This window comes from Manis javanica, chromosome 6 (genome assembly GCF_040802235.1).
Source record: "Manis javanica isolate MJ-LG chromosome 6, MJ_LKY, whole genome shotgun sequence".
Taxonomy (NCBI): domain Eukaryota; kingdom Metazoa; phylum Chordata; class Mammalia; order Pholidota; family Manidae; genus Manis; species Manis javanica.
Genome location: NC_133161.1, coordinates 99,690,310 through 99,716,445, shown reverse-complemented (window position 1 = coordinate 99,716,445; position 26,136 = coordinate 99,690,310). Strand labels below are relative to the sequence as shown.

General features: G+C 40.9%; 1 protein-coding gene across 1 annotated transcript in view; it reads right to left on the bottom strand.

Moving 5' to 3' along the window:
* The window catches only part of ABCA13 (ATP binding cassette subfamily A member 13), a 361,430-nt gene that overhangs the window by 5,566 nt on the left and 329,728 nt on the right, over positions 1–26,136 (bottom strand). The window contains exon 59 of the mRNA XM_073239122.1: positions 17,680–17,772. Coding sequence (XP_073095223.1) covers positions 17,680–17,772 — 93 coding nt within the window. The remainder of the gene's footprint in view (positions 1–17,679; positions 17,773–26,136) is intronic.

The window sequence follows — 26,136 nt, the reverse complement described above, 5'->3', positions numbered from 1 at the left end:
GATTTCTTTGGAGAACACTTTGACAAAAGCAGATGAAAGGACAAGAACATGAATCTGGGGTACCTACTGAACAGAAGTACGAGCTGCAAGCAGACAGTAAGCAGAGGTCTGCTCTTGCCATCTACAGAAGGGGCAGCCCTCAGGGCATTTTTGCTAATGTGTTTGAAAAAAATGCTAAATTCCAATAATTGTCTGCTAAATTCTCACTAGAAGCATATCTACATATTAATATCTAAAATTCTTTCAAAATGAAGTTTCATTGGAATGAAGCAACTTACAGCATTACTCTAGAGAATCTGATTTACACAGTTGTTTAAAAAAAAAATCTCCAGAGAAAATATTCCTGAAATAGGTTGGCAAACTTCTCAGGATCTTTCTAGAATATTTAGTCAATAAGACTTCTGGGTAGAAACTTAAAAAAGCATGTCATTTTCAATAACTAAGAGAATCTTTGTAGATTATCCCATTCATTATGATCCAAGTATCTAATTTATATTATCTTTACTTTCTCATTTCTGCCTATAACTCACATATTCATGCCAATCTGATGAGTCATTGCTCATATATTCACTCATTGGTCTGACATTTCTACAAAATCCATATGTCCACATCATTTGCATATTTGGAGATAATGTAAAGATAAATAAACAGCATTACCTGCCAGGAAAGGTGCCTATAAGTATTCAACTGCTATTTGCAATACATTTTGGTGCAACCAACATTAAAGGTGAAATATGTAATAAATGCTGAAATCCAAGAATGAGCAAGGTGGTAGTGGAATAACAAACACCCGTGCAGATATTTTTAATGCCAGACATCTCAAGAGGGGTGAGAATGTGAGAAGGGCCAGCTGAGGAATGGATGCAGAAGGAAGGTCTGTGTGAGCACTTGGCTGGTCTGCAGCTGGCCACCTTGGAACCACCTTGTCATCTCAGTTCCCACGTGATCCTGCTGACAGGGGAGGAGAGCGTGACAGCACAGGACCCACTGTCACTGTCACAGAACTGCTAAGCATGTGGCTCCACATTAAACCCCAAGGATTTCCATGTCGTTACCTCTGTCCCTAGGACTAAAGTGAAAGGAAATCACATGGAGGTCAGGTCATTTGGTCAAAGTCATGCACCTTAGAGGGAAGGGATGGAGGTACAGCCTCCACTGGCCAGTGGGGTTCAGACTCCCACGTGCAGCAGGCCCTGGCTCACCATTCACCCCAGCAGTTCATTAACTCACACAGTCACCTTCTGCGGCCAGGAGAACAGAGGGCTTCCTCTTTATTAGTCATGGGGCCCACACAGATCTGGGGACTTCATGCCACTCAGCTTACTGCAGGCCTTCAAACTCCAAAACCACGTCTCTCCATCCCCAGTTCCTTTCTTACTCCAACTATAGTTTGGTTCAGAAACTTTCTCATCATTGTATATGCAAATCAGAATGGTTGTGGGGATTGCGGATGGAAGGTATTTACATAAAGAGAGCCTCTGACAAACAACAAATAAAAAGCAGCCTTTGGCAGCTGACACCAGCATTCCTCCTGGGCAAGAAACTCTTTGAGAAGAACCTCCATGAGCTTCTCAGTTTGAAGGCAAGGTAACAGTGGGTCAATGGCACAGCCTCACAGGGAAGAGAAGCTTGACCCGGGTCAGCACAGCTCTATAAAGATTCCTGTCTGCAGCCATGGTGTAGCTTTCTTAAATGACTCTACCAGCTATAGATCCAGAATTCAGAGTTTGGCTGCCACAGGGAAGGGCCAACAGAACTGTCTCAGAACTCAGGAGGCCCTGCCAGCTTCCAGGCTGGAAGTCTCCCGTCCACAGTCAAGCTCCTGGGCTCCACCCACCAGGCTCTCCTCTATGACGTCTTCATTTTGTGCACACTAATCTCCCTTCCTCCATCCACTCAACACATGTACTTAATGCTCAGTGTGCAAGGCCCTATTCTGGGTGGAGGCCTTTGCCTTGGGCTCCGTTCAGCTCCTGGGGAATGGGGAAGTGCTTTCCTTGTGAGTTAATGAATGGATTTAGTTCCTTGTGACAGTTTGGTGGAATGGGAATACTGTTTCTCTTTTAACCAAACAGCAAATGTATTGATTACTTCTGTATTTTTTCCTTTCATTTTGGGATAATTGAAAGGGACCATTTTAAACGAGTCATTTTAAATAGTCAAGACAGCAGGATGAAAAAACAAGTGCCCTCATCTTCACAAGATACGATTTTACCGACCAAACAAGCAGCACAGACCGTTTTGTTTTCAGGATGGTGAGATTATAGCTTGTAAGATGGTCTCTTATTCAGTCCCCTGCATTTTTTCCATGAGCTCTGAACATTTACCATCATTTCAGAAATACCCTAGAATCTAAATAGATAAAAGATACTTCTTATAGCTGACAATATTATGAGTGATTTTCTGTATTTCTCAATCTTGACAAATAGGCATATTTTTCTTTTCCCTTTTAAAGGGGAAGTAGGAATATAAATATAACTATTACCTATGAAGTTGAAATCCTGACACCATGATTTCCACTCAGAGCAACAGAAGACAATTTTTGCTTGGAACATGCAAGGATCTGAAAAAGTTCTTTATTATTGAACTAAATTATTTATGTGGTTTTTTTCTGACTAACAGAAGAATAACAACAGCTCCTAAATGTGTAATTATCCTCCTGCATAAAAGGGCCATTAACAATATAGGATGGAGAAGACAAGTAGTGACTCTATGGCATCTTACTATGCTGATGCACAGTGATTGCAATGGGGTTGGGGGGGGATTGGTAATATGAGAATGTTGAAACCACAATGTGGCTCATGTGAAACCTTCATAAGATTGTTTATCAATGATACCTTAATTAAAAATATATAAATAAAAATAATTAATTTAAAAATAAGTAAGGGCCAATAAGACACTACAAAAATTATTTCAGTGAACAGATTGGTTCAATTTAGCAGACAGTAACACAAACCATATGAAAACAAATAAACACACAGGAGCTCATGTGGTCTTATGTTCTGTAAGACTCCATGCATGGCCCCCTATTCAGTCTCCCTGAGAGAACACAGGCCCTAACATGGAAGTGCTGCAAGGTGGCACACTTCCCTGAAGTGAATAAAATCCAAAGCCTATTATCAAAAAGAAGGGCATTTCTGTGGGTTGAGTGTCCACCCACCCTGGGTGTGGTAAGTAGCAGAAGGGTAAAGTCTTTGGGAACAGGAAATGTTTCTAGCAGCTAACCCAATGTCCTGTTATAGCTGACATCCTAATGTGGGAAACGCTGGGGGCCTTACTGCAGTTAGGGTCAGCCACCACACTGGGCTTGGGCCACAGTCACCTGCAGGGACAGAGGGAACCATAGCCATCATTGTCATCCTGATGTTTCCTCTCTAAGCCTACCAGCATATTACATAACCCCCCTACCCCCAACTCCTGGAGAAAGGCCATGGCGATGTACTTCCTAGCCTGAAGAACACTGCCCAGAGAGAAGCCCAGAGCATCTACTAGGCGGGACCCAGCAGAGGGGACAACACCATCATGACTATGGTGAGCCTTCAGAGCCAGCACACCTGCCCAGCCGCCGCCTGTGCAGAGCTCACAGCCTCATAATCACTTTAGTGCTCCTCCTCTCAGACGTTCTGTACAGGCACGTAAGCAGGTGCACATTATTCTGCTTGGCTGTGGTCTGAAGCACGTGAGGGGGTAATGGTCCCTCTGGAAGATGTGATTAGAGCTCTTTGCCTTCAGTGTCAGAGGGCTCCCAGATCATCTCTACAGACTCCAAGTCAGATCGCACAGCCTTTACAACAACAATGGAATAATAAGAAAAATGAACTATTTTCTTAGCAGAAAGGAATTGCTTGAAGGAGCAGCCTCCCTCCGCTTGTTGAGACAGCACTCAGAGAAACCAAACTCAAGGTGAAAGTCTCTGGAGCCTGAATGTAGCCGGACCTTTCCTGCAGGACAGCAGGGTGAGCATGCGTCGGCTGCCAGGGTAGTCAAGACAGGAGCCGCGGAGAACCCAGGCTGCGGCCGGGTGAGCAGGGCTCTGGGGTGCTCTGGGGTGACTTCCCCCTCAGATCCACAGTCAGCAAACATCAGGAAATTAGCTAAACCCACGCACTATTTGGGAGGGATGAATAGCAAGAGACTGATGTGGCTCCCAGAACCAGGCAGCAGGCGCTCAGGGGAACCCTGCAGACACAAGGACAGAGAGGGGCATGTGGACACCATAAAGCACAGGACCCCATAGAACCCTTGGGCTGAGGGTCTCTGAACCCTCACTGGCATGAAATCAGGTACGTTTTTCTAAGTCTCCCATGGGAAAGGAAGACCATGGTGAGATAGGGGTTGTAAAAATGAATCATCAAGACAATGAATATTTTCAAATGTTACTCTGGGTCCCTCCAACCACAAAGTAGAAGCTGGATGACCAGGACAAAGAAAATGCTAATTGGGACCAGCTGTTCTACAATACATTGTACCGATGTGTATATTTCAGGCGATGCCCTGGCTTCTCCATAAATAATTGTATTGGCGCGATTTCCCAGAGTCCAATCCAAAGATGGGTCCTTGCCCTTACGCAATGTCGTTTAATCACTCGAATATGTTTAATAAGCAATACGTTGAAACTATACATGCTTACAGTAATGGTAGGAGAGCAGGGCATTTGGAAACCAGATATTCAAAAAGGCCTCGGAAACAATGCGCCTGGATGCCCATTTTAAGGTGCAGGCACTTTAGATGTAGGTGTTAAAACCAGCATCAAGTGGACGTGAATAGATGTTTTGGAAACAGAATGGTCACACTTGAGGCACAACAGTGTGAGGAGCTCCACATGCCCGCTCCCCAGAGAAAATGACAAAAGCAACCATTTTAAGTTCCCAGAAATGGTATTTAGGGCATACAGCAAGTGAAAAAAAAAACATTTATTCAAAAAGTCTATAGACACTAAGTAAGACTGGCAAGATTCTATGGTATCTGAACTGCGAGGTGCTTCCTGCCTCCCACCCCTGAACCCAAGATGGCAACTCCACCCCCAAGAGTGTTATAAGAACACAGGGCTCCCACCCCAGCTTGCTGTCAGAGAACTATCATCCTGGGAGGAGCAAAATGTCTTCATTACCCGTCCTGGCCTGGCTACATACTACTAAGGCTATATTCCAGAAACATGCCACAAAGAGATAGAGGCTCCATTCTTCTGCTCAGCTGCAGCATGGAAGCCCTATCACTAAAGAAACTGGGCCAAGATCACCCTTTTCTCTGGCTCATGAAGCAATGGTTCCATACCTGCAGAAGCAGGCTGAAGAAGACAACCTCCCTGAGACTGATGCACTGAGCACTCAGCTCCTCAAGCAAGTGTCACTCAGAGAGAAGCAAATACCATCCCCTACCCAGTTCCTGAGCCATGGCTCAGAGATTCTCCTTTGAAGGAGAAGCAGGCCATAAAATAGATAATTCTCAATCCTTTCTCAAAGGAACCAATTCCATTGGCAGCAGAGTGGGAAGAAGTTCAAGCCTAAGAGACCTCATGACAAACAGTAGAGGTTGTGGTTACGGTCTTGGGGATGCGATTGGTGCATTCCTTGGAGATATAGGCCAAAGTATAGGCTGGCCAGTGTGTCAGAGAGCCAAAGACAGAAACCTGGGAGGTCAAAACCAATCTCAAACACTGGGGGAGGGTCTAGAGTGGGGAGGTGAGGAGGGTGAGGGGAAAAAGGGGGCACAAAAATTCTCAATCATAATGCAAATTGGTCACAAGTATCGTAGTACAGCATGAAGAATATAGCCAATGATTCTGTAACATCTTCCTATGTTGACAGATGGAACTACACTAGAGGGGGTGAGAACTGGGTAACCGTTGAACCACTGTGCTATATATTTGAAACCAGGGTAAGATTGTCTATCAATGATACTTCAATAAAAATTAAAATAAAAACAACCAACAACCTAGTCTACCACCTAAGATGCTGATAAAAGAAGAGCAAACTAAATTTAAAGCAAAAAGAAGGAAGGACACTATAAAGATTTGAGTGGATATTAATGTTATAGAGAACAGAAAAGCAATAGAGAAAAATCAATGAAACGCAAAGCTGGTCCTTTGAAATGATAAGCAAAATTGGCAAACCTTTAGTTAGACTGACCAAAGAAAAAAATGATAGACTCGTATTACTAGAATCAGAAATATAGGTAGAAAGACAGGACTTTACTACCAACCTTACAAAAATAAAATGATTATAGAGGAATACTCCAAACAATGATATTCTAATATATTATATAAATTAGATAAAGTGGATGCATTCCTAGAAAGACAAAAACTACCAAAACCAACTCAGAAGAAAAAGACTACATAAATAGGCCTATTACAAGTACAGAGATTAGATTAATTAAACTACCCTTAAAGAAAATGCCAGGCCTACATGGCTTTACTAGTGAATTTTAACAAGTAAAGAAAAATAAATACCAATTATGGTAATAATAGATATTAATACCAATTATTAATAGATCAATAAAAATATATATTAATAGCAATTATTAATAAATATTAATACCAATTAATAATAGATATTAATACCAATATCTATTATGAACATGGACACAAAACAAAAGATGCTCAACAAATTACTAACAAATTATATATGGTAACATAAAAATATATATATATTTAACAGGATTTATCCAAGGAATGCGAGGTATGTTTAACATTTGAAAATCAGCTAATGTAATATACAACATGATTATCACAGTAGGTGCAGAGGAACCACTGGACAAACTCCAACAGTTTTTTATGATGAATAATGAGCAACAAACTAAGAATAGAAGGGAAGTTTCCCAAACTGAGAAGGGGCACTAATGAAAACCCACAACTAAAATAATACTTAGTGATGAAACAGTGGAAGTTTTCTCCCTAAGATCAAGAACAAGATGAGGGTGCCCACTGTCACAGCACCCAGTCGACACGGTACTGGAGGTTCTATCCAGAGCACTTAGGCAAGAAAAAGAAATATAAGGTATCCATTTTGGAAAGGAAGAAGCCAAACTATATGCATAAATGGCATTATTGTATATATAGAAATGCCCAAGGAATCCACTAAATAATACTAGAAATAATGAATAAGTTCAGCAAGGTTGCAAGACACAAGATCAATACACAAAGCCAGTTGTATTTCTACACACTTGCAATGGCCAATCCAAAACTGAAATGAGGGAAACAATTCCATTTATAATAGCATCCAAATAAATTAAATACTAAGGATTAAATTTAACAAAAGAAGTGAAAAATTTTACTCTGTAACTAGGTAACACTGTTAAAAGAAATTAAAGATTTAAATAAATGGAAGAATATATCATGTTCATGGTTCAGATGACTTCACCTGTTTTAAGATAGTAATACTCTTCAAATTGATCTAGAGATTCAACACATTCCTCTTCAGAATCCCTGCTGCCTTCTTTGTAGAAATTATAAGCTGATTCTAAAACTCATATGGAAATGCAATGGCCCTATGGCAGCCAAAACAATCTTGATAAAGAATGAATTTGGAGGAGCAACAGTTTACAATTTCAAAATTTACTGCAAAACAACACTGATCAGGATCATGTGGTACTAGCATCAGGATCAACATATAAGGCAGTGAAATAGAACTGAAATCCAGAAATAAACCTGTAGGTCAAGTGATTTTTGAAAATGTTGCCAAGACCATTCAATGGAAAGAATTATCTTATCAATAAATGGTGCTGGCAAAACTGGATAGCCCATGCAAAAGAACGAAGATGAACCTTTATCTCAGACACAGTTAATGTAAAAATTTATTCAAAATGGATCAAATACCTAAATGTAAGCATTAAACATATAAAATTCTTAGAATCATGTGTAGGGATATATCTTCATTGTCTTCGATTTCCTAATGGATTCTTAGATATGACACCAAAAACATAAGGAACAAAAGGGAAAAAATACATAATTTGGGCTTTACTGAAATTACAAATATCTGTGCTTCAAAGGATGCTATCAAGAAAGGAAAAGGCAAACCACATATGGCAGACCATATTTGCAAATCATGTATCTGAGAAGGGGCTTGCATCTATTATATGTAACTCCTCTACTCAATAATAAAAGATGAATAACTAAGTGTAAAAATAGGTGAAGGATCTCAATAGACATTTCTCCACAGAAGATATACAAATGGCAGGTAAGCACACATGAAAGTATATTCAACCTCATTAGTCATCAGAGTAATGGAAATCAAAACCACAGTGAGATACTACTTTACACTCACTGGAATGGTTAAGTAAAATTCAGATAATAAAAGTTAATGGCAAGGATGTGGAGTAATTGGAACCCTCATTCACTGCCAATACAAATGTACGATGGCATCTCCAATTTGGAAAATAGTCTGACAGTTCCTCAAATGGTTAAGCATAGAGTTACTATACAATCCAACAATTTTGCTCCAAGGTATAGTCCCCCCCAAAATGAAAAGATATGTCCACACAAAAACTCATACCTAAATGAATAAATAGCAGTATTATGTGTAATATCCAAAAGGTAGGAACAACCCAAATGACCATCAACAATGTTTAAACAAAGTGTGCATATTATTTGGCCATAAAAAAGGAATACAATACTGAATAGAGGGATGAATCCTAAAATGATATGCTAAGTGAAAGCTGCCCATCACAAAAGACCACATATTACATAGTTCCATTTATATGACAATAAAAGGTAAATCTGTGAAGATACAAAATCAATTAGTGGGGGCTAAGGGTTGGAGTGAATTGAAGGGATGATAGCTTCAATCTAAAAATATCTATTGTAAAAGACAGGTTTTTTTTAGATGAAAATATTCTAGAATTAATTGTGGATGGGGTTGCACAAAATTGTGAACACACTAAAGAGCACTGAATTATACACTTTAAATGGGTAAGTTCTCCGGTATGTAATGTATTAATGAAGTTGTTAAAAAACAAAAAAAAAGAGATGGCCACAGTTTAAAAAATTAGGGACAAAATGTGGGAATTGGAGTAGATGGTAAACATGACTCCAGTTCTTCTTGCCTTCATACATCCCTTCCCTTTGCCACATAACCTTGCCATGTCCTTCCACTAATGGGTGGGACTAGCTTACTGCCCTTTTCTGTAGCCTGGTGACCTGGTTTGGCTTAAGGGATGTTGGCAGGTGTGAATTAACCTGGGGCCTGAATCATACTTGTGTATTTTGGTCTTCCACTCCTTTATCCCCCACTGCTCCCAGGAGGAAGAGCCGCAGGGAGAACAGACCCACCCATCCTAGACACCTGGACCAGCCCACCTCCAGGCAACTGACAGATTCATGAGGATGAATGCTAATTGTATAAATCACTGCATTTTACACACTGGTTTGCTACTTTCTGTAACAAAATCCAAGTGATGTAGAAGGTTCTTTTATGCTTTTGATAAAACGGAGCCAAAAATCAAATTGGTAAAATGCTTCTAAACTATGAAACAAAGAAAGCTTGAGAGTTCATGCATGTTTTTTAATGCACACACACACAGACACATACACACAAATACACGCAGACACATGCACATACATACTCATAAATATATGCACACACAGACATACACATAAATTTTAGGCTAACTGAACACAGACTGAATAAACCTCACAAATCCCAGTCTTGAACCATTTTAAACCTGAAATGTAGTTCTTTTTTAAAAACTCTACAAAAAAATGGGTCACCCATTTCTCCCACTCTTCATCCCCTGTCTCTGGCAACCACCAATCTATTCTCTGTATCCATGAGCTCGTTTTCATCTGTGATTTATTTCACTAAGCATAATGCCCTCGAGGTCTATCCACGTTGTCACAAATGGCAGGATTCCATTCCTTTTTATAGCTGAGTAATATTCAGTTGTGTGTGTGTGTGTACGCACATACGCACACATACACACACAAATATGCATATACATATGTATACACACACACACATATACATACCACAATTTATCCATTGATGGACACTTAGGGTTACTTCCGTCTTGGCTATTGTAAATAGTGCCACAGTGAACACAGGCGTGCAAAAATCTTTTCAAGTAAGTGTTTTTGTTTTATTTGAATAAATATGCAGAAATGAAACTGCTGGATAGTACGGTATTTCTATTTTTAATTTTTTGAGGAACCTCCATACTGTTTTCCACAGTGGCTGCACCAATTTCCATTCCCACCAGCAGTGTAGGAGGGTTCCCTTTTCTTCACATCCTCACCAATGCTTGTCATTCCTTGTCTTTGGATGGTGGCCACTCTGACTGGTGGGAGGTTTTGCTTTGCATTTCCCTGATGATTAATGATTCTGAGAATCTTTTTATGTACCTGTTGGCCATCTGTATGTCTTCTTTGGAAAAATATCTATTCTGAAACAGAGTTCTGATTTAACAGAAATCCATTTCCTTGACTAGCCTGTGTTTCCCTATGCTTAGGCTGTACAGGCTGTATTTACCATCAGAATTCATTATCCCACAGGGTACAGTTGAGTTTATAATGGCCCATTTTTGCTGTCTGCATCACACATTAATTCTTGGCAGGTCAGTGTGCATCACAGCCAAATCTGACTATCCAGCAGAGAAGGTGATAGAAAATACTGCCAGGGCCAGGGCAGCAATTAGGCCTGATTCACAAACCCAATAGAGCCTGTTAATGGAGACGCTGGGTACAAAGCCCTGTTTCTAAAAGCAGCAAACTAAGAGTGAATGCAGAAGGTTTTGAAGAAAAACAGGCTTTACCTTGTCTAGAGATAAACGGGATCTGGATAAAAGTTTTTATCAATAAAGCCGATTACTGCTATTAGTGGTAGTTGTTCATTAAAGGTAGGCAGAGTCTGAATGCTTCCATAACTTCAGCTGATTCCTCTTAAAGCCCAGTCATGGCACCTTGGAAGGAGGGATCATTTAGCAAAGGCCCACCATGTACTGGACTTTAAATTCATTCACTCATTTATTTCTTTGCTCAGCAACTACCTTTAGTACATGTCCTATACCAGGCATTATCCTAAATGTTACAGAAATAAACAAAAATAAAGGTTCACCCTCCAAGAGCTTATATTCAACTGAAACAAGATTGAAAATCATCAGGTAAACATACTGTTGTATTAATGATGTCACAGGGAGTATTAGTTTGCTTAGATTCATGTATAAGTGACAGAAAACCCAAAGTAGATGGGATATTAGCAAATTTAAAGTCTGAAGTCAGGCAGCTCAAAGTGGGCATGGCCATTCCTCTAATTCTGTCTTGCTGCTCCGCTCACAGACCTCCATTGGCTGACTTTGACTCGTGGGCCAAGATAGGTGTTTCATCTCCAACCATCATACCTGCTTTCAGAATAGAAGGGAAGGAGGGCAGAAAAAGTGCATGCCTGCCACTACAAATCCATATCCTTGAAGCTGCAGACACTTCTCCTATTATATCTCTTTAGCCACATGTAGCACTCATGAAAGCTGAGAAATGCATTCTTAATTCCCAGTGGCCATGGTGCCAGCTAACAGTCAGGGTTCTTATGCCTCTATGAGTGGGTAGAACAGACACTAAAGACCTCCCTAAAGAGGGGCAGCTGAGTAAACACCTGAGGGAATGAAGCCTCGCACTGACCTCAGGGAAGGAGGGAGCCTCAGTCCTCAGGCGGGAAAATGATCGGCATCTTCCTCCATCTCTTACCATAAGACTGAAAGATACGTACTGTTATCCCCATTAAGGAAAAAACAAAAGATCTTTCAGAGATGTTAAATAATTTTCTCAAAGTTCTATTTTGGTATGAGAAGTCTGACTATATATCCTCCGTCTCATAAAACCGTGTGGCCTTCAAAGGGCAGCTGGTCCATATTTTAAGAAGACAGTCTGTTTCCTCAACAAATTCAACAGGAAGTAAATTCAACAGAGGAAGCTGCAGCTCCAGGCTCATAAGTTCCCGTGACGTCTCCCTGAGGCAGAGCTCTGCTCTGCAATCAGTTACAGGGAACGAGTTGACAAAACAGCAGTGGTAGGAAAAGAATGAGAAATGGGGGAGCCAAGCAACCGAGTGTGAAAATTGCCCTCTTCCAATACTGACTCTGTATTTTGGACCAACAGTCAAAGTGCTTTAGGTCTGAGTTTCCTTATGCTGAAGTGGGTAAAATAATAGCTATTTACTGTTGCAAGGATCAAATGAGATAATACAGCAAAAGCATTTGGCAAACAGTTCAGTGATGTTTAAACAGACACCACAGCGTGGATGAGGGCCCTGACCTCAGGGTTTATAAACACTGATGCGGAGCTGTGAGGGGCGCAGCCACTCCCTCCCTGCATCCATGAGAGGCCAGAGCACCCCGGTGTGCGTCCGTCTCCTGCCTCCTGCCAGGGTGCAGAGCCCCGGGAGGTACGCCATCTGCCCCCTCCATCTCGGACCACCCGCCAGCCTTACACATCCTCCTTGCACACCTGACCTCTCATTTCTCTGAGACAGCCTCTTTTCATCCCCCAAAGGCCGGGGCTCCTGACCACGATGGCCTCCCCATTCCTAAGCCCCAGGTCAGTCTGTTGTAAAGAAGTCCAACCATTTTTCTCTGCACTGCCACCTGTACTTCTTCACAGGTCCTTTCACCAGCCAACTTCAGTTTATGCAAGTGACTTCCAGCCAGAGAACAAAACCAGCCCGTTAACAGGCCACTCCTGCTCCTGTCTCACTGCTTCCTTCTGGTCCCTCATTTTTCATCCTTGAATTAAAACCTCCCATGGAGTGACCCCTGAAATTGCCTTCAGGGGTATCCACACTATTGGACCTGTACTCCATACTACAGTCAAGCTGTTTCCAAACACGACTGGCATTATTTATCTCCATGCCTCTTCATGTCGTTGGGAATGAGCTCAAAGTTGATTAGCTGCCTTTGAACAGATTTGGTTTAAATGCCCCCTCTTCCATGGAACATGCACTGTCTCTTCCTAACTCCCACCATGTGCACTAGGAAAAGTTCTAGTAGTACTTACAGTCTCTCTTTGAAGTTTTTGATGTGTAAGCCTATACCACTCCTTGCAGGGGTCATGCCTATTCACCACTCAATCTCAAGGCCTGGTCACACATAAAAATTTGATAATATTTAATGACTTAAATTGAGCTCCATCTCCTAATAGTTTGTTCACTCACTGATCCCTTAGAACAGTTATCACTGTCTCTGTTGCATTTACCTTACATGTAGGTGTGTCTCTTGATACTAGGGTGTAAGCTTACTGAGATGAAGGACCATGCCTTTTTGTCTCTTATAAAATGGGCATTCAACAAATATGCATGAATAAACAGGAATCATGATGTGAGTCTGAATCTATGAAAAAAAATGTCTCAAACACTGCCATTTCCCATCCCACTGTGGTTAGAAGGAGTCTCTTTGTTCTTAAGAAAATCTTAAAAAATAAAAGCAAAGTGTCCCCTTTGGCAAAGTGACGTTGCCCATGATCTGAATTTCCAAGGTCAGAGGCATACAATCAAAATGTCCAGCATGAGGACATGCAGCTCAGTAACTTCCCAGGTAACTGCACTGGAGCAACACGGCTGGACATGCAACACAATGTTGTGAAAGCAAATGAAGTGACAAATGATATGTTATCAGTGGAGGTGACCCCATGCTGAGGAGATGCAAGGGAGCCCTCTTTCTCCTAGAAGAACCATTTCTAATAAGAGTTAATTCAACAGTTTGTAGAAGCCCTTGAATTTTATGATGCTTTAAAACAAAGCAAAATGCAGCAAAACTGTATTCAGAAGCTCTTCATTCCATAGCTCTACGGCATGGCAGAAATCATTACACAGGGTCATGTACAAACTTCCTTCCCCGTTTGTGAAAATTACATAAACATACTGAATCACTTATTTCACTCTTAAATGAGCTGGATTATTATTTGGTGATATAATCTTAATCTAAGTTTTTATGTTTATAGCAGTGTTTTACAATTTACAACATTGTCACCCTGAAGCATATGGTGTTCCCTAAGGCGCTATGTTAATTTGCAGCTACCCAGAGAGTCCTAGCTTGGGAGTGCAAACATCCTTACACCTGCTGTCATTACTTAGAGTAGAATCTACCAACACATCACTGGACTACACTTTGTATTCTAAGGAGAATGGCTAGATAACAAATCAATCGCAGAATTCTTTGATGTCTACTCCATTTTTATTTGTGATTCCAAAAGTTTTTGTGTTGGACAACTCAAGAAAATGAGAGTTCTCATAGTCTTAGGTTTTTCTTTATACCATTTAAAGCTTTGCTGTTTTATATACAAACAGCCCTGTCCTCCCTGCCCACTGATGTTACCCTAGTGTACTTTTAACTCCAAACTCCATGCTTTGGAAGTGGCATTTCTTTCCCTCCCTGGGAGAGGCTGCTTTAACACTCGGCTTAAACTTTCTGCTTACGTCAGTCCCAAGGGAGGGAAAAGCAAACAGGAGGAACACTTGGCCCTTAAGCATGAATGTGGCCACAGTCTGGGGGTGAGAAGGCTGCTGTCAAGGCTCCAGTTATGACATGCAGAGGCCTGGGGATAAGCCCCTCATGCTGAGGACAAAGCATCGGTGCCCAGGGACGGGGGTGCTAGCCGTCCCCGTCCACCAGGCGGCTTCCACTCTACTCCACCTCTCCTCTGTGCACACACACAGGCACTTTCATGCACATGCACATACACATGTATGCATACACGCATTTACACATACGCATACCCACACACACATGTATGACCATGATTACTATACTTAGGCTTGGTTGGATTTTATGAACACAAATAACCTTTAAAAAATATGTTGGGATACCAACTGTAAGGTTAACACAGTGTTTAGCTATTTAGAGGTATCAAATATGATAGACATTTAAGAAGGGATAACAAGAGTTCTAGAACTTGAGAAGAAAAGAGGACATCAAGTCCATAAATGAGTGAATTTAGTCTGGAAACATTCTCCTTCCGGAAGCATCAAAACCTAACCCTTTAGGGCCATGCATGTCCTCCTGGTGTGGTTCTGATTTTCCCAGGCCATGGCACTCAGGCCTGGCTGTCACTGCCCCCAGATGGCACCTCTGAGGTGGCACAAGGCCGAGCACAGGGCCACATGGGACTGATAAAGAACAAAGGCCCTGCTTTCTGGAAGCATGAGGGCGACTGAGAACAAGGTGGCCCTAGGGAAATCAACATTGCACAGGCAGACCTTTTGGTGGGGAGAATGCAATTACATGCCAAAGAAGAGAAACAGGTTGTTGCTATGAAGAGGAAATGCAGGCAAAGGGAAGGAAATGCTGAGTGCTGGGAAGGCCAGAGAAGGCCACAGGGAGGGAAGCCATGGGCCAATGGGGACACAGTCATCAGGTGGTGGTGATCCAGCAGGGGCCGGTCAGGGCAGGTGTCTGTGGCCTGGGGAGGGCACCTGGCCCTGTGGGGTCTCAGCTCCCCTACGGGAAGCCCCTCAATGGCACCCCTACCCCAAACCCAGGCCCTCCTGTGCTTCCCGAAGGCCCTCCCAGCCCTCCCTCCCCATGCTCTGCCCCCTGCGCCCTCCTCACTCTCCAGGTCTTCTAAATCCCAAATCACCAAGGCCATCTTTACCCTCCTGTCCAGGTCCCTGGTGTCCTGGCACCACCTTGCTCACACCCTCAGCAGGCTACTCAGCTCACCCCACAGGAACACCCATTCTGGCTGTTTGATTTTTTTCACTACAACTGCAGAAGCTCCTCTGTGACCCACTGGCCTCCTTACTCTCCCTGCTCCTTGGAGGTATGACACACTGGGACAAGTTTGGCAAGAGTGACAGGAGCCAACAGGAAAGCATGGTGTGAGTGAGGCCCCCTCTGAGGGCACCATGCCCCTCAGGTCCTCAGGACGACCCACTGGGCAGCTGGGTCTCAGACAGAGAACTCTGTAACAGGAGCAAGGGAGCCAGACTGGCCTGTCTCTGCTGAGTATCCCCCTGCAGGGGCCCACGGGCCTCACACACAGCACCCCTGGCCCTCCACCTAACAAGTCCAAATTGAAACTCCAAAGCCCCCCTCACAGTCACAACACATAGAGATGTGGTCAGACCCCAGTAGGACCTTTCTTTTATCCCAATAACAAGATTGCTGGCTGAGTCAGGGTTACAAAGGTGTGCAGCCACAGAGTATGTGCGATGGATGCTTTAATGTCATCAGGGCACAAGCTCCTGGAAAGAAGGGTATGGAGAGAACAGGCTGAGAGCAGTCACCCACTTGGTGCCCATGCTGTTGTCACTGGGAGAGGGTGGACACTGACGCTCAGCACAACCGGCTTTAGATGCTGGATTCCAAGTCATGACCAGTCCAGTATTCTTTATCTCCATACACAAACATATGTAGTTGGTTTACTTGTTACAGGAAAATACCAACTTTACAAGTTATTTCTTCAGATGTAATAGGTTCAATGTTTCAATGAATAACCCACAGGCTATTTATTGCTTAACATGACTGTAGTTCATAGCTACTAACAATCTGTCCCCAAACCTACACATTGTGAGAATTAAAACCAGGAGGAGGAGGAGAGACTAGAGACCATACCAGTTGGAGAGGAATTCTGCACACTTTGACTGCTGGCTCTGGCACCCAACCTGAGCACACCTCGTGACTGTCTAGCAGCTACAGTCAAACATGAATCACCTGACAATCAGGCATGGGCTATAAAACTTTATGTAAGCATTCATAAAGGTTAGGGAGTGTGAAATATTATTTTTCTTTTGATGATACTTATTAATGGTGAGCAGAGTACATCTCAAGAACTGTTTCCAGAAGGTTTATCTGACAGGTGATTGACCCTAAGCAGCAAGAGGCAATGAGGTGGGCCTTCATCAGCACCTGACTCGAAGCCTACAAAATTGATGCTTACTCCCTAGTATGGCATCGCTAGCCAAGCATTCCATAGTTATATTCTCTGTAAATAAAAATATTTCAACCAAATATATATATAACTAACAAATCTCCACTTGTGAACTCTTAACTTTAAAAACACTGAATGAAAATGAAAAGGGATTTACCAACATATATTAATAGACGACTATATGAAAAAATGACAGATTAAACAAATTAAAAGGAAACCAGCAACTTTGGAAACAGCTCAGGCAACATAGAATCTGTGAAAAGTTATAACTTTTTGTTCATAAAAATGTTCATGAAAATTAATGGTAAAGCTATTAAGATTACAAAATGTAAATGGTAAAAAGACATAATAGGAGAGTTAACCAGGGATAAATCTAAAGGGTTATGCATATAGGAAAAGTCTTTATTCTTTAATAGTCAACACAGAAAAGAACCACAGAAAGCCTCTTTTACCCTCTTAAGTCCATGGCAATCTTTTAAAAAAAACAGCATTTCAAATGATAACACAGGCAGCCTGATTCGCTCTGGATGAGGGATATATTGGTACAATCTGCTTATAAGGTATTTTGCATCAGTAAGGACAGTTTGTCCTTTCCTCACCCTCACAGTGAGTGCTGTCCTCCTGGAGCACCATACACTGTCGGGACAGTGCAGGGCTCCCTGGGCAGAGGGTGGCCACAGTGGCCCTCATGCACCCCTTTACCTTCTCAGGACCTCTGTCTCCTTTCCTGAGCCATGAGGCTACTGGACCCAGGCGTCTCTAAATATCTCCAGTTCTAACTGCATCACTTTATTGATTATGATAGACATTTAAAGAAGAGAAATGCAACGTACCTGTTTTTAATGTGCTGAGGAGAGCCAAGGCACCGGAAGCTGCCGTTGACCATGATGGCAAGCCGGGTGCAGAGTGCTTCGCACTCCCCCATGCTGGAGGGAGGGCAGGGACATGAGAGAGCCATCCGGAGGGGCAGGGCGGGTGTCAGACAGCAAGTTAAAAAGGAGAGAAAGACACTATCATCACAGACTGGTTAACTTCTATAGAAATGTCAGGAAACAAAAAAAGTGTCTTTAAAATGGCTAAGAGTTTGATGGGATTAAAGATGATGGCATGAGAGGTGAAACAGAAACCTCCTCCCAAAACCACATGTAATATGAAAATATAACAAATGTATTAAATCCTGAAAGAGAAGTAGGAAAGAAGGCTGTGGCAGACTGCCTACACCTGGGGAAACCAGCAAACCTCAAGGAAAGGGTAACATACCAAAGCTGCGATCTGGAGGGACCCAAGACCTTATCCTGCCCAAGCTCAGCAGAGGGAGGAAGAGAAACAGAACACGGAAGAGGTGGAGGCATAGGACTGCTGACACCAGCCCTGAAGATCTGCTCTGGGAGCATGAACCTACTTTACGTGGTGCTCTGGAGATTAGTGGGGTTGGAAAACTAAGACAAATGGAATTCGTGGAGAGATTGAGATTCTACCCACTTGTGGAAAACAGGGATACACATCTGGACATTCTGGGACAAAAGAAATGTGGGCAGTCTGAGAGACTTTCTAACAGAGAGAGGGCTGCTAAAGGGGCAAGGATTTCACAGAGCTTGCTGCTCAGGAGAAAGGATAGGTAGACAAAATTGTCAGGTGCACTTTGCCCAGGAGGTTGGAAACTTTTAGGAGCTTCAGGCGTTCCATCCCCCTGGCTGGCTACTCAGCTCCAAGGCTCCCCACCATGATACAGAGCCTACTGCACCTTCCTCCTGGCTGGCACCAGCTCACAAACCTGCTGACCCTGCCATTGTACCAGGCCTTCCAGAGGGTAGCTCTGTCTATGGCAATTACAAGTGCAAAGCATAGAGGCTTCTCTCTGCATGCTTGGCCCACTGGCACTGGCAGTGGAGACAGGCACTGCAGTTGGGAAGCAGAAAAGACCTTTTTCCTCCTGACAGGCACCTGTGCCACTCTTCTGTGACCCTGGCCATTGCTCCAGGGACACAGCAGCTCCAGAGAGTAGAGCTACTGGGCACTAGACGGCACCACTTACAAATATGAAACGTCAAAGGAATTTGATTCAAACTCAAATCCCGCAAACACCAGAAAGAAGGCCAAGTGAAACTGAGCTCATCAATCTTCCTAAAGGAGATTTCAAAATAAAAATCATAAATGTGTTCATGGAGCTACAGAAAAATATTCAAGAAATCAAGGAGGAATTCAGGAATGAGATACAAACCTTCAAGAATAAAGTATCTGAAATGAAACATACAATGAGGGGATTTAAAAGCAGATTAGATGAAGTAGAGGAGACAGTAAATGAAATAAAAATTAGAGAACAGGAATACAAAGAAGCTGAGGCAAAGAGTGAAAAAAGAATCTCTAGTAGTGAAATAATATTGAGAGAACTGTGTGACCAATCCAAATGAACAATATTCACATTATAGGGGTAACAGAAGAAGAAGAGTAAAAAGGGGCAGAGAGTGTCTTTGAGGAGGTAACTGCCGAGAATTTCCCCAATATGGAGAAGGAGATAGTCTCTCAGGCCATAAAGGTGCATAGATCTCCCAAAACAAGGGACCCAAGGAAGACAACACCATGACATATAATGATTAAAATGGCAAAGATCAAGGATAAGGACAGAATATTAAAAGCAGCAAGAGAAAAAGGATCACACACAAAGGAAAACACATCAGGCTATTGTCAGACTTCTCAACAGAAACCTCACAGGCCAGGAGGGAGTGGCATGATATATCTAATGCAATGAAACAAAAGGGCCTCAAAACAAGAATACTCTGTCCAACAAGATTATGATTTAAATTTGAAGGAGGGATTAAACAATTTCCAGAAAAGCAAAAGCTGAGAGAATTTACCCACCACAAACCATGTCTACAGTGTATTTTAGAGGGACTGCTAAAGATGGAGGTATTCCTAAGGTTAAATAGCTATCACCAGAAGAAATAAAACTATAGTAAAGAAAGTATAATAATTAATTACTAAGCAGATGCAAAATCAAATAAACCACACACAAAGTCAGCCAAGAGATAGACAAAGAATACAAAATACGATATCTAATATATAAAGAATGGAGGAGGAAAAGAAATATAAGTTTTAGATTGTGTTTGTAATAGTATACTAAGTGAGTTAAATTAGACTGTTAGACAGTAAGGAAGTTACCCTTGAACCTTTGGTAGCCATGAATCTGAAGCACGCAATGGCAATAAGTACATACCCATCAATAATTAACCTAAATGCAAAGGGCCTGAATGCATTAGTCAAAAGACATAGAGTAACTGAGTGGATCAAAAACAAGACCCATCTATATGTTACCTACAAGAGACTCAATTCAAACCCAAAGTCATACACAGACTAAAAGTGAAGGAATGGAAAAAGATCTTTCATGCAACTAACACCGAGAAAAAAGCAGGATGCAGTAGTTGTATAACACAAAATAGACTTCAAAAACAGAAAGTAACAAGAGACAAAGTAGGACATGACATAATGATAAAGGGGTCAATCCAACAAGAGGATATAACCATTATAAATATATATGCATTCAACACAGAAGCACCAACATATGTGAAACAACTACTCCCAAAATTCAAAGGGTAAATAGAATGCAGTGCATTCATTTTAGGAGATTGCAACACACCACTCACTGCAAAGGACAGATCAACCAGACAGAAAATAAGTAAAGAGATAGAGGCACTGAACAACACATTAGACCAGATGGACCTAACAGACATCTACAGAACACTCTACCTAAAAGCAGCAGGATACACATAGAACATATGCCAGAATAGACCACATACAAGACCACAGAAAGAGCCTCCATAAATTCAGAAGGATAGAAATTGCACCAAACAGCTTCTCAGACCACAAAGGTATGAAACTAGACATAAATTATGCAAAGAAAACAAAAAAGCCCCCAAACACATGGAGGCTTAACAACATGCTCCTCAATAATCAATGGATCAATGACCAAATAAAAACAGAGATCAAGCAATATATGGAGACAAATGACAAAAATAACTCAACACCACAAAATCTGTGGGATGCAGCAAAGGTAGTGCTAAGAGCTAAGTATATTGTTAATAAAGGCTTACCTCAGGAAAAAAGAACAGTCTCATATAAACAGTCTGAACTCACAATTAATGAAACTAGAAAAGGAAGAACAACTGAGGCCCAAGGTCAGTAGAAGGAAAGACATAGTAAAGATTAGAGCAGAAATAAATAAAATTGAGAAGCATAAAACAATAGAAAGAATCAATGAAAGAAGGAGCTGGTTCTTTGAGAAAATACACAAAATAGGTAAACTCCAAAACAGACTTATCAAGAAAGAAAGGGAGTCTAAAAATATACACAGAATCAGAAATGAGAAAGGAAAAGTCACTACAGACACCACAGAAATACAAAGAATTATGAGAGAATACTATGAAAAATTATATGCTGACAAACTGGACAACCTAGAAGAAATGGCCAACATTCTAGAAAAATACAACTTTCCAAGGCTGACCCAGGAAGAAAAAGAAAATCTAAACAGACCAATTACCAGCAATGAAACTGAACTGGTAATCAAAAAACTACGTAACAACAAAACCCCTGGAACAGGTGGTTTCACTGCTGAATTTTATCAAACATTTAGTGAAGATCTAATACTCATCCTCCTTTAAGTTTTCTAAAAAGTAGAGGAGGATGGAATACTTCCAAACTCATTCTATGAGGTCAGCATCACTCTAATACAAAATTAGGCAAAGATACCACAAAAAAAGAATATTTCAGACCAGTATCCCTGATGAACATAGATGCAAAAATACCCAACAAAATATTAGCAAACCAAATTAAAAAAATACATTAAAAAGATCATCCATCATGATCAAGTAGAATTTATTCCAGAGATGCAAGGATGGTTCAATATTCACAAATCCATCAACATCATATACAACATCAACAAAAAGAACAAAAACCACATGATCATCTCAATAGATGCTGAAAAAGCATTCAACAAAATTCAACATCTATTCATGATAAAAACTCTCAGCAAAATGGGTATAGAAAGCTAGTAACTCAACATATTAAAGGCTATATATGACAAACCCACAGTCAACATCATACTTAACAGTGAGAAGCTGAAAACTTTTCCTTTAAGATCGGGTACAAGACAAAGGATGTGCACTCTCCCCACTTTTATTCAAGATAGTGCCAGAGGTCCTAGACATGGCAACCAGACAAAACAAAGAGGTAAAAGGCATCCATATTGGCAAGGAAGAAGTTAAACTGTCACTGTTTGCAGCTGACATGATATTATAAGTAAAAAACCCTAAAGAATCCAATCCAAAACTACTAGAATTAATAACTGAATTCAACAAATATGCAGGACAGAAAATTAAAACACAGAAATCTGTTGCATTCCTATATGTTAATGATGAACTAGCAGAAAGAGAAATCAAGAAAACAATTTCATTCACAATTGTACCAAAAAGAATAAAATACCTAGGCATAAACCTAACCAAGGAAGTGAAAGACCTATACCCTGAAAAGTTCAAGACACTCATGAGAGAAATTAAAGAAGACGCCAATAAATGGAAATACATCCTGTGCTCATGGATAGGAAGAATTAATATTGTCAAAATGGCCATCCTGCCTAAAACAATCTACAGATTCAAGGCAATCCCTATCAAAATAACAATGGCATTCTTCAATGAACTAAAGCAAATAGTTCTAAAATTCATATAGAACCACAAAATACCCTGAAAGCCAAAACAATCCTGAGAAGAAAGAATAAGTCTAGGGGATCTCGCTTTCCAACTTCAAGATCTACTATGAAGCCATGGTAATCAAGACAATTTGGTACTGGCACAAAAACAGTCCCATAGATGAATGGAACAGATTAGACAGCCCAGATATAAACCCAAGCATATATGGTCAATTAATATATGATAAAGGAGCCATGGGTATACAATGGGTAAATGATAGCCTCTTCAACAACTGTTGTTGGTCAAACTGGACAGCTACATGTAAGAAAATGAAACTGGATTATTTTCTAACTCCCTACATAAAAGTAAACTCAAAATGGATCAAAGGCCTAAATGTAGTTTATGAAACCATAAAACTATTAGAAGAAAACATAGGCAAAAATCTCTTGAATTTAAACATGCACTTTTTCTGAATGCATCTCCTCGGCAAGGGAAATAAAAGCAAAAATGAACAACTGGGACTATATCAAGCTAAAAAGCTTCTGTACAGCAAAGGACACCATCAGAAGAACAAAAAGGCATCCTACAGTATTGGAGAATATATTTGTAAATGAAATATCTGGCAAAGGGTTAACATTGAAATATATAAAGAGCTCACATACCTCAATACCCAAACAGCAAATAACCCTATTAAAAAATGGGTGGAGGATATATGAACAGACACTTCTCCAAAGAAGAAATTCAGATGGCCAAAAGGCACATAAAAAGATGCTCCACATTTCTAATTATCAGGGAAATGCAAATTAAAACCACAATGATGTATCACCTCACACCAGTTAGAATGGCCAACATCAAAAAAACTAGGAACAACAAATGCTGGTGAGAATGTGGAGAAAAGGGAACCCTCCTACACTGCTGGTGGGAATATAAACTAGTTCAACCATTGTGGAAAGCAGTATGGAGGTTCCTCAAAGAAGTAAAAATAGAAATACCATTTGACCCAGGAATTCCACTCCTAGGAATTTACCCTAAGAATGCAGCAGCCCAGTTTAAAAAAGACAGATGCACCCCTATGTTTTTTGAATCACTATTTACAATAGCCAAGAAATGGAAGCAACCTAAGTGTCCATCAGTAGATGAATGGATAAAGAAGATGTGGTACATATACACAATGGAATATTATTCAGCCATAAGAAGAAAACAAATCCTACCATTTTCAACAACATGGATGGAGCTAGAGGGTATTATGCTCAGTGAAATAAGCCAGGCAGAGTAATACAAGTATCAAATGATTTCGCTCATCTGTAGAATATAAGAACAAAGCAAAAACTGAAGGAACAAAACAGCAGCAGATTCACAGAGCCCAATAATGGACTGATGGTTACCAAAGGGAAAGGGACAGTGGAGGCTGGGTGGCAAGGGAGGGAGAAGGGGAATAAGAGTCATTAAGATTAGCACCGATAATGTAGGGCGGCGCATGGGGAAGGTATAGCACAGAGAAGACAAATAGTGACTCTATAGCATCTTACTACACTGATGGACAGTGACTGTAATGGGGTATGTTTTAGGGACTTGAGAATGGGGGGAATCTAGTAACCACAAGGTTGCTCATGTGATTGTATATTAATGATACCAAAATTTTAAAAATAGAAAAAAACTGGTTTCACAAATAAGTGAAATCATGATATTAGTCTTTTTCCATCTGGTTTATTCCACTTACCATAATACCCTCTAGGTCCAGCCATGTTATTGCAAACATATTTCTTTTTCTTTTTTTTTTTTTATGGCTGTCATGGGGATGGTAGTACAGCATGGAGAATAGAGCTAATGATTTTGTAACACCTCCCTATGTTGATAGATTGTAAGCGCACTAGTGGGTGTGAGGATTTAATAATTTGGGTAACTGTTGAATCACTGAGCTGTACATTTCAAACCAATATAAGATTATATATCAATGATACTTCAATTAAAAAAAACAGGTTTCAGATAGGATAATACATGTTTAAAAATGTGAGAGCAACCATGTGTTAGTCAGTCATTAACATGAGGTTCTCCAAAGTCAATTAATTGCATGGGGACAAGTAATGGTACAACAAAGGTAGAATAACAATGCATGTTAGGAAAATTGCACATGTAGCCCCCCAAAAAACTGGGAATGAAAGACAAAGAATGTATGACTATCAATGTCTGAAAAGGGAACTCATTGGTGGAGTTTCTTTCCTTCTTTTACCATATTGTATTATCTAATTATCTGTAGGAGGCATGCATTATTTTTTACTCATGGAGAGTGGACCTAAGCAGTCTTCTCATTGAGTCAGTGTGTGTTCAGATCAAGATTATGTTTGTCAGTATTCTATGTACAAGAGGTGAGTGTCCAATTAATCAAGTCAATGTTAAGTCCAATTTCCATGTCATGTTGAAATAAGGCAAGCCACTTGCCCCGGATTTTGTTTCTTCCCACTTTCCATAAGCAAGAATGGAGACACAGCATTAATGAGTCTGTTTCAACCAGGAAGATGAGAACACACTCACCAATGAGTTGGTGACATGGTGGGAAGAAACTGTGTCCTTGGATGACCCTGTGCTCTGGCACAATCCCCCCGACATAAGGTGTTAATGCAGGAGACAAGTCTGCTCAGAGCCATTGCAATTTGGGGTCTTTGTTATAATAGTTTAACATGAAGTCTAAGTAATACATGCTATATAATACATTCCAATATGCTTAACATATTTTTCTGTGCAAACCTATTTTTCTCTCTGTTTCTTGAATTTCAATTTAATACAATCTCATTACTTTTATGAGTGCATAGTAAGCACTCTAATTAAAGCATAGAATATGCAATCATTTCTATATTACATACTTAAACAGAGCTCAGATGAGTAGAGATCCAAATAACCACTGATGGTAATAAAGACCTCGGAGTAATGACTTTGTAGTTCAGTTTATTAGCTATCAAACAAACATGAACCAAGCACATGGGGCACCATGTAAATTACAGCCTAGAGGGCAGAGCCTGAGAGATGGTGATGATCTTCAGTATCAAGAACACACAAAGCCAGGGTTCTACCCTGATGAAAATAAGCTCTTTTACTTTTAAAATGGACACTGTATTTTCTGTGGGTGGTTAAGCTGACTGGACCGCAACAATGGTCAGGTGATGCAGATTTAATGACTTATATGGAGCTCCTGGATCAGTGTCTGAAGGGTGACTAACAGGCTTGCTGGTCACTTTTGGTGGACTCATGTTAATACCTTCCAGTGAGAACAGTGGAGTGGGGTACATCAATCAGTTCCTTGCCCCACACTTCCACCAGGTCCTCTAGGTAAGGAGTAAGAAGAGGAAAGGGAGACAGAACCAAAGCTAAGAGGAAACTGCAATTTGGAGACTTCTCAGCTGAAGGCAGCTGTTTCACTAACACATTATCCATCAAAGCCACCCCATTCTTCATTAATAGTGAGTCATTTAGATCTTTGTAAGGCATGAATATGGCCAGATTTATGGAAATGAAGATACATCATTAATGTGAAACCATATGGGCAGGGGGATGCAAAAGAGAAAAATTACAGTGATATGTGGTCTTTCTGAGAACCGTCTGCAGTGATTACATGCT